At 66.4% G+C, this 9132-nt stretch overlaps 1 protein-coding gene across 2 annotated transcripts; it reads left to right on the forward strand.

Moving 5' to 3' along the window:
- The first annotated feature begins 595 nt into the window (after positions 1-595).
- Positions 596-8973, forward strand: LOC121664564 (collagen alpha-1(III) chain-like). Of its 2 annotated transcripts, none has more exons than XM_042027934.1 (23): positions 596-2517; positions 2739-2878; positions 3232-3300; positions 3478-3540; positions 3624-3680; positions 3921-4136; positions 4331-4696; positions 4915-5034; positions 5109-5162; positions 5359-5385; positions 5682-5783; positions 5974-6018; positions 6177-6257; positions 6361-6402; positions 6517-6544; positions 6775-6824; positions 6910-7044; positions 7173-7235; positions 7359-7421; positions 7606-7674; positions 7835-8029; positions 8230-8342; positions 8484-8973. In XM_042027934.1, exons 1-23 carry the CDS (start codon positions 1995-1997, stop codon positions 8692-8694), a joined length of 2832 nt encoding a protein of 943 aa, XP_041883868.1. In that variant the 5' UTR covers positions 596-1994; the 3' UTR covers positions 8695-8973. The 2 variants fall into 2 exon arrangements, with proteins under 2 accessions (XP_041883868.1, XP_041883869.1); XM_042027935.1 differs by having other exon boundaries at positions 597-2517; positions 4334-4696.
- The last annotated feature ends 159 nt before the right edge of the window (positions 8974-9132 follow it).

The following is a 9132-nucleotide window of genomic DNA, read 5'->3' on the forward strand; positions in this document are numbered from 1 at the left end:
CATGGCGGCCCCGCTCCGGCCCCGCTCCGCGGCGCTCGGCTGGCGGCGGGCGCGGGGCGGCGGCGGCGGCTTTATGCGGCTTTATGCGGCCCCTGGCCACACCTCCCGCCGCCGCCACCGGGGCCACCGGCGGGGCCGCCCCCGTCGCCACCGGGAACCCACCGGGCAGCGACGCTCCCCCCGGCGGCGGCCACACCGGCACCGGCAACGGCTTCAGCAGCGGGGCCACCGGCGGGGCAGCCCCGGCGCCGGGCAGCGCGGAGAGCCGGCCCGGAGCACCCCCCCCGGCCCCGCGCCACCCTCCCGAATCACCCGCCTCCTCGACCCCTACTCAGTCCCGAGAGCAACCGGGACGAACGGGGCACACACACGCCGTGCGGGGCTGCAGCGCGGGGGATGCGGCCAAGACCCCCGGCGTGGGCTCCGAGCTCCGGGCATGGGAGGCCCCGGTGGGAGGAAAAGTGCTGCTGGCAACGCAGCATCCCGTGCGGCTCGGCCCCGGTCTGTCCGGGACGGCCCGGGGCGGCCCCGCCGGCTCCCCGAGCCCACCTGCCCTCGGTCCCGCACCCGCGGCCCCCCGCGCCCCCCGCCCCGCACAGCCCGGGATAGATTGAAGGCTGCCGGCACCTAGTGGCTACTCGGGAAAAGCGGGAGCGGGAGCAAGCCCCGACATCCCCCTGGGACCCCAGCCCCGCCAGTCTCCGCAGCACCGGGCGAGGGGGGGAGCCCGGGAGACGGCGGAGAGCAGCCCCTGGGCCCGGGGGAACAGTCCCCGAGCATCCCCCGGGGCTGGTGACCCCCGAGTTGCGCCCTGGGGCATCTCAGCCAGCACCGGGCTTGGGGCAGCTGGGGAGAGCCGTCTGGATGCGGCAAGGGTGTTGTGGGCACTGCAGCGGGGTGTTGGGCGCAGCAAGAGTGTCTTGGACATGGCGGGGGGGCCCCTGGTGTGGGGGTCAGTATAGTGGGTGGGGCATGAGCAGCAGAGCTGCCTGTCATGCAGGCCTGGGCTGAGAACCCCAAACTCATCTCATGGGTGAGTACATCTAGTGCTTAAACTGGCATTTTGAGGCTTGAGTGACAGCACTGGTGGCATTGCCACAAGGGCTCTCAAGACCATCTTCTCTCTCCCATGCAGATGAGTTGGGCATCACCAAGTACAGGCAAGACAGAGGCAAGCAGGGTCTATGTCCCCCACAATTCCCAGCCCCAGGCCCCACAAGGCATGGTCACACAGCACCGCTCTGAGCCCCTGCCCTGCCTGGGACTGCTGTGCAGGGGCCGTGACTCGGGGCAAAGGCACCAGCCTTGACTCAGTGTCCCAGCAGAGACAAAACCCAAACAGGTGCCCAGCCCTGCTCAGGCTGTGGCACCTTATCAGGCCTTGGCAGTGCTGTGTGCCTGCCAGGGACACTGTTGTGTCTGCGGGCAGCGGCAGGGCCAGTGGCTGGTTGGGCATGCAGGGGACGGGGACAATGTTCCACCACCTTTGCCCAGGCACTTCTCCTCCAGGTCCCTGTCCCAGCACCATCCTGTGAAATGGAGTGGGGCTGGGCTGGTGCCCTCACAGCCGTGCTGCCCCCACCCCAACCACAGCCCTGTGGCCATGCAGGGGCTCAGTGCTGGTGTTTGGTGCTCAGCGTGGTCCAGGTCCTTGCCTGGGACAGACCCATGCTCCCAGTCCTTGATGGGGGGCTCTTCAGGATTCTCGAGGCTATGGGAACCCAAATCGGCTGCAGCTCCTCGGCCACTCGCCCCAGCAGGGCCTGGAGCTGCCCCAGCCCTGGGGAGAGGTTGCAGGTCAGCAGGAGGAAGGAGCAGGAGGGGGCTGGGGGTCAGAGAGGGCTGTAGCCCCCAGCCAAGGGTAGCTCTGATGAAACCAGTGAGACCCCAGGCCTTTTGCATGTACTTTGGGACATGGTGCCTGCGCAGATGGCCGGGTGCCTCTCCCACCAGGCATCAGCAGAAGGGCAGACCTCAGGGACGACCTGCAGCCGATGCCCCCTGCTCTCAGCCGGCCCCCTCATCCACTGGATTTACTCCCCATTTCCAGGCAGCTTCTCCTCCCCTGCCCTCCCTCGCATCCATTCTGGCATCTCCTCCTGGCCCTGGCTCCCTTCCCGTGGTTCCCACTAGCGCTCCTCTCCCTTGGCTGGCAGGACAGACGGTGGCCTGGCTGCGTGGGTGCTCAGCACCCGCCGGATGCGGTCCGTGGGGTGTGGGGCGGGCAAGGGGCGTGTCGGGGGCCACCGATAACAGCGGGCGCCGTGCTGGGGCCACAGGACCAGACAGCACAGGCGAGTGGGATGAGCCAAGGACCCCCATCCTGGGCAGCCAGGCCCCGAGGCAGCAGAATGGGGTCCAGCAGTCCCCTGCATCTCCTCCACACCCTCTGCATCGTCTCGGTGCTGGCTGGGTGCCTGCACCCTGCCACGGCCCAGTGGTTTTCCCTGGGCTCAGAGGACACCACCCCGGATCCAGGCACCAGCCCCACGGCCCCCACCCTGGATGGGGAGGAAGGTAAGCATGGCGGGTTGGGGACATGGCTTCTCCAGCACCCCAAATTCCTGTACCTCAGCATGGAGGGGACAGGCGGAGGGTGAAGTGTGGGGTGCCAGGGTCTAGGGCTGCTGGTGGCACTGCTGTGGGCACGGCAGGTGCTGGGAACTGGGAGTTTTGTGCCACCATGGTCCCCCTCCAGCCCTGCCACCTCCCATCCCAGCGCTCCTTTGCTCCTACAGACGCAGACGCCAGCGTGGAGCACATGGAGAAGGTGCTGCTGAGCAAACCCCCTCTGGCAACAGCCCCTAGACGCCGGGACCAAGCCTCCAGGGGGGCAGCGAAGGGGTCGGGCCATGCCCCACCGCGCACACGAGGACAGGTGCTTTTTCCCTGGGCAGTGTCCCCCCTCCGGCTCCTCCAGCCCTCCTGAAACTCCCCGGCTGCTGCCAGGCTCCTTGCTATGTCCTTCGCCTTATCCATGCCCTGCTCGCACACACCAGCCTGGGCACCATGCCCTGTTCCAACCGCGAGTGCAGCTCCCAGCTCTCTCTGCCCCCTTGGAAAGAAGTCACGGCAGCTCCCAGTGTCCCCTCACATGGGCTAGCCCCACAGCAGCGCTGGGGTTGGGCCCCCACACCCGGCTGAGGGCAGCCCCGACTGGGGGATGGTCGCATCTGCCCCCCGGGAACCCCTCCAAGCCCTGGACTGAGTGCTCCCTGTCTGTCCCAGCAGCACCGACCCACGGCTGCCCCGGAGATCTTTGAGGGGAGCGCAGTGGAAGAGGAGTTCCTGCAGATCCAGGTGGTGGAGGGGTCCTGGTCCCCGGGGCGTGTCAGGGCCAGCCTGGGATGGACACCCGGGCAAGGGCCTGTGGAGGATACGGGCTGGGCAGGGCAGGACGGGATGGGGACGGTGGGAGTGGGGAATGGGGATGGTGCTCAAGGGTCTCGCACTCAGCCCCTCCTCTCCTCCACACAGACGACGGCAAAGGGGCTGCCCTGGCGGGTCCCCTCGGCCCCGAAGAGAGGCCCTGCCCTCCAGGTGAGAGGTGGGCGCGGGGCAGCCGTGTCGGACCCGTCAGTCGGGGCTCCGGTCCCGCGGCTCATCGCTCTCTCCCTCTCCAGGTGCACAACATCTCCGGCTGTGTCTGCCCCGTGCGCCCCGGCCCTCCCGGCCCGAAGGTGGGGTGGTCCTCCTTGGGAAAGGGCAGGGGAGTGCCGGAACCCACAGGGACGAAGTCCTGATGGTCTTTTGTCTGTGCAAAAACCTTTTTGCTCAGGATTTGGACTCTAACTTTGGGATTTGGGTTAGAGAGTGACTCAGGTGGCCCCAGGGAGGGGGGGGGTAAGCAGGTGCCCATGGTGGGCTCCAGTGGAGAAAAGTGCCAGGAGGCGGAGCCAGGCTCTGAATTTCTCCGACAGGGAGAGAAAGGTGACCGAGGGTACCCGGGAGAGAGAGGCCAGCCCGGATTCTTAGGGGAGAGAGGAAAGTCCGGCAGCCCAGGACAGCCAGGTCACCAGGGCCCCCGGGGCCCCCCGGGTCCTCCTGGACCACCGGGGCCCCCGGGGCCCCCGGGCACCGCGGGAGCGCGGAGCCCACCCGCGCCTGCTGCACTCCCTGAGAGATCGGAGAACGAGGTGAGCACCGGAGCAGGGACAAGGACAGGGAATGCCGGTCCCGGCCGCGGTGTCCGTCCCCCGCTGGACTGGCGAGGATGGGGACGACTGGGACGCGTGGCTGTGTGGGTGGGCAGGGGGACCAGGGGATGGGACACGGCAGTTCATTGACTCTGCTCTCTCTCCTCTCTCCTCTCTCCCTCCAATCTGACAAGCAGCTGGAAGTCTCCAGCCCTGTGGGGAACCCAGGACCCCCAGGTCCCCCCGGGCTGCCCGGCATGCCCGGACCCCCAGGCTACCCGGGCCATGATGGCCCCCCGGGGGCCCCTGGGCGGGAGGGAAAGCCAGGACCCCCAGGCCCTCCAGGGGCTGTGGGGCCACCTGGTTTCCCTGGGGCTGAAGGACTTCCAGGGTCTCCAGGCTCAGCTGGGCCAGATGGACCCCCAGGGGCACCAGGACTCCCAGGGCCTCAGGGTCCCCCCGGAGTGCCTGGGCATGAAGGACCCCCTGGTCCCCCAGGACCTGCCTCACTCCCTGGCAAACCAGGGCTTCGAGGGGAGCCAGGATTCCCAGGACCAAAGGTAAGGGAGTCCCAGCCCAGCCTGTCCATGGCCCTGGGGTGGGATGGGGTACATGGGCTCACCAGCCGCTCGCCCTGCCCTGGGGGAACAGCCCCCATTACCAAGCCCTCAGAGGGCTCCAGGGCTGCCCCGAGACTGCCCCAGTCCCACCACTGTGGGGCCTAGGGGAACACAGGGGCTCAACCCCACACTCACCACCCTGTGCCATCTGCCCTCAGGGAGAGAAGGGCGAGTATGGGCTGCCAGGCATGCCAGGGAGCCCTGGCCGAACCGGAGAGCCAGGGTCCCCGGGCATGCCGGGTCCCACGGGGCCACCAGGACCACCAGGGGACTACAGGGTGAGTAGGTGGTCCCGGGCTATGGGTGCTAGGGAGAGGGCACCTGTGTCACCCCACACATCCTCTCTTTGCAGTGCGACTCACGCCACACTGGGCACCGCGGATCGGCCGGGCTGCCGGGCCCCAAGGTGAGCTGGGCAGTGGCACCATGGGCGGGGGTCATGGAGCAGGGGCACAGGCATAGCGATGGCCATGGCACCCTGACCAAACAGCTCTACGGCAGGTGGTACTCTGGCTGTGAGGCACAGCACTGCCTGGGGGTGTTCGGGAGGCCTGGGGACCCCCAGAGCCAGGTACTGACAGGATCTCTCACTTCCTTTCCAGGGAGAAAAGGGTGACCCTGGAGAGCCGGTTTGTAGCCACGAGCAGCAGTGTGGGGGAAGCTGTCTGGGGGGGTCCCATCTCCACACCTGAGTGTGCACCCCTGAGCCCTCTGTGCTGCCTTTGCTCCCCCAACGCCCTTCACCTCACTCCGGGGCACAGGGCGGGGGGTGAGGGACACCGTTCCCTGTGGAACATGCATAGGCACACATGGGCACACCTGCGCCAGCACTCAGTGCACCCATAAACACCCCCAGCACTCCCTATCCCCACCACCCAGCACCCAGCCCAGGCTCTAACCCTGCCTCTCTCTGCGGCTCACCCAGGGGTGCTGCTACAGGGAACACGGGTGCAAACCGGGCCACCTCCCCTTCCCCAGCACTGGCAGCCAGCCCGACCCCTGGGGGTCCATCAGTAGGTACCAGACGGTGAGTGCCCAGGGTAAGGGGTGCCCAGGGACCCCAGCCCAGCCTTGGGGACATGGTTCACCCCACTGGCAACACCACAGGACCCATAGCCTCAGATGAGGTGGAGGAAGGAGAGGGGAAGAATGGAAAATGGAGAGAGGGAGGACGGAGGATGGAAATCAGTCTCAGTCTTCTCCCTCCTCCTTTGCAGGGTGGCAAAGAGGAACCGGAGATTTATGGAGCAATCATCCCCCATGTGAGAGTCCCTGTCTGCACTGCCCCAGCCAGGGACATTCAGCCCTGGGAGGGGACAGGAGTGGGAAGCATGGGAGACATCAACTGGGTGTCATAGCTGCCCCCCTAAAAGGCAGCACCAAAATGACCCAGTCTAATTTCCACACTGCTCTACTGCAGGGTCTTCGAGGTCCCCCTGGGAACCCTGGTCCCCCTGGGCCCCCCGGCCCCCCTGGCCCACCAGGTCTCCTCTACCTCAACGTAAGGCCCAGCACTGGTGTGCACACGCCTGTGCCAGAGCACACACACGTGTGAGCGTGCACAGCACCAGGCCCCCTCCAAACCCTCCTGTCTTTGGTTCCAGAGGGTGCACCCTGTCCATGCCCAGCCACCCTGCAAGCAGCCGGTAAGCCACGGCCTCGCTGGCCCTGAGAGTGTCCCCGTCCCCTCCCTGTGCACCAGGAAGGGTGTCCCTCTCCCTATGCCCAGCAGCAGCAACAGGCCCCGTTTGCCTTCACAGGCGTCTGCAGACCGCAGCTGGCCATCAGGTGAGGGCGTTTCACAGCTGTTTTGGGGGCTCCAGCCTCCTTGGACACACCTTTCTTGAAGTCCTGCCTCCCTTCCTTGGGTGCCGGGACCGTGACAGCACGGGTCCCTGGCACCACTGCTGGCTCTCTGACCCACTCCCACCGCATTGCTGTGGGGCCAGCTCCCATGGGAGCATCCAGGCCCTGTGCTGGGACACCTTGTGACCCCACACTGTCTCTGGGCTCTCCAGATGCCAACATCCCTCAGACGGAGCCATTGGACTCCCGCGCTGATCTCCAGGTGTGTCCAGGCTGCAGCCCCCGGGCAAGCCCCACAAGCTGCCCCATACCCCACAGCAGGACCCTCACCCTCTGCATTCCCCCAGCACCAGACATGGGTCTTCAAGTCCAAGGAGCTGATGGTGAAGGCGAGCAGTGCTGTGCCCGAGGGGAGCCTGGTCTACGTGCGGGAAGGGAGCAATGCCTTCCTCCGGACCCCCACCGGCTGGAGCCGCCTCTTGGTACCGTGTGGGGTCTCTCACAGGGCTGGGGGTGCAGGATCCAGGGCTGGATTTGGTGCTGGGGCAGCAGATCCCCCGGAGGGAGTGGATTCCCCCTAACCTGTCCCTCTGCTCATGCCATTGAGCAGCTGGAGGATCCGAAGTCCTTCTTGGCTGGTGATGACCCTTCTGCCTCCACCCCACAGAACCAGGTGAGGAGTGCAGGAGCTGCAGGGTCCGCTCATGCCCCTGTGGGACAGAGCCCTCCTCCACATGATGGAGGGGACAGACCTCACAGGAATGTCCTCTCCCTCTTCTTCCACCTCTCCATCCAGGAGGCAAAGAGGGTGCAGGCGAGAGGTCCCAACACGCTGTTGCAGTCTCCAATGGACTCACTGGTGAGCCCTGCTGAGGGTCTGCCCATGCTGGGAGGGATGTGCCATAGGGACAGGCTGGATGCTGGCAGGGCAGTGCCAGCTTGGCATGAGCAGAACCTGGGATTGTGTTGGTCTGGGGAGAGTGCCCCCCACTCATGGCACATGGATGGGTGTCCCCAGACTGACCTGAGCTGTGTTTTTCCAGACTCAGAAAGAGGAGGAACAAAGGCTGACCCAGATTCTGCCAACCACCATTGCCCCCCGGATCCCATCGGTAAGGAATGCCTAGCCCCAGGCTGGGGATGAGTGGCCCAGCCATGGGAGAGCGGGGCAGAGGTGCCCAGGAGACCACCAATCCTGGCCAGCACTGCCAGGGGCTCACACCCTCTGGTAAGCAGGGAGCAGAGACCTCAATTCCTCCCTGCCACCCCCAGCTCCGCCTGGCTGCTCTCAACGTGCCCCTCTCTGGTGACATGAGCGGGATCCGGGGCGCTGACCTGCAGTGCTACCGGCAGTCGCAGGAGGCCGGGCTCTATGGCACCTTCCGGGCCTTCCTGTCGGCCCCCACCCAAAACCTGGTGTCCATCGTCAAGCGGACAGACAGGACCCTCCCCATCATCAACCTGAAGGCAGGTACCCCCATCCCCAGGGGGGCTGTGGTTGGCAAAGCCCCACAGCCCCCATGAGCTGCAGTGGGTGGGGGACCCCCACCCAGTCCTGCTCTGGGGCTGCTGCACCTGGGCTGAGCTGACCAAGAGGACATTATTGCCCACACATGGTGGGGACAAGGGCATTCCCCTGGCCCCTGGCTCATGGCTCGTGCCCACAGGGGCAGCTGCTGGCCAAGTCCTGGAGCTCCCTCTTCGAGGGTCAGTCCGGTGCTCCCCTGCGGGGTCCCATCTACTCCTTCAACGGGCGCAGCATCCTGACAGATCCCCTCTGGTGAGTCTGGACACGGGGTCCTGAATGGATGTCCCTGTGTGGGAGCTGGAAGGGGGGTCTGTGGTGGGTCCCTCCCTGCTGAAGTGCAGGAGCAAAGAGCTGGAGGTGCCCCAGCCCCTCTCACCCCATCCCCACCCACAGGCCCCACCGGCTGGCCTGGCACGGCTCCACACCACGGGGTGGCCATGCCCGCCGGTGGGATTGCCAGGGCTGGCGCAGCTCCGGTGTGGCTGAGGGCATGGCCACCGCCCTGGGCGAGGGCAGGCTGCTGGCTGGGCACCGGCACAACTGTTCCACACCGCTGGCCGTGCTCTGCGTCGAGGTGGCCTTTCCCTACCGGCACATGTGGTGACAACAGTGACACCCAGCCACATGCTCCAGGCCTTCCTCCGGTCCTGTGTGGCCGGGGAATGTCCCTGGCAGCACCATGGGCAGTGTTGGAGTTGTGCCGGAACACTGAGGGGACGCTGGTTCCACAGCCAGGCTGTGCTGTGCCCATCCTCAGCTGTGCCATCCCACGGATCCCTGTGCCATGGGGCAATGCCAGGCTGTGCCTGCAGCCTCCCACACCCACTGGAGCCAACACGGTCACCACCCAGAAATAAAGACACAAAAATGTTGGTTTTTATGACACCCTGCTTTGTTCTGGGGGGACATGGCCAGGTGCAGCAAGGGGCTGGGGGGGCACACTGCGACCACCTGGGAATGGGAACAGGGGCTGGAGGGGCTGGGAGCGGGTTCCAGTCCCCTTGGGATTGGCAGAAACTGGGAGGGGACACCCTGACACAGG

This window comes from Corvus kubaryi, unplaced genomic scaffold (genome assembly GCF_017639235.1).
Source record: "Corvus kubaryi isolate FWS band 111438036 unplaced genomic scaffold, C.kubaryi_AGA036_p1.0 37301, whole genome shotgun sequence".
NCBI classification, from domain to species: Eukaryota; Metazoa; Chordata; class Aves; order Passeriformes; family Corvidae; genus Corvus; species Corvus kubaryi.

Bases quoted from the DNA above. Each gene is read 5' to 3' on its own strand.
- LOC121664564 (XM_042027934.1), top strand. From the start codon at position 1,995: ATGCCCCCTGCTCTCAGCCGGCCCCCTCATCCACTGGATTTACTCCCC. The intron at 5,386-5,681 runs GTTTGTAGCCAC...CGGCTCACCCAG, and splicing joins AGGGTGACCCTGGAGAGCCG to GGGTGCTGCTACAGGGAACA. The intron at 6,545-6,774 runs GTGAGGGCGTTT...TGGGCTCTCCAG, and splicing joins AGACCGCAGCTGGCCATCAG to ATGCCAACATCCCTCAGACG.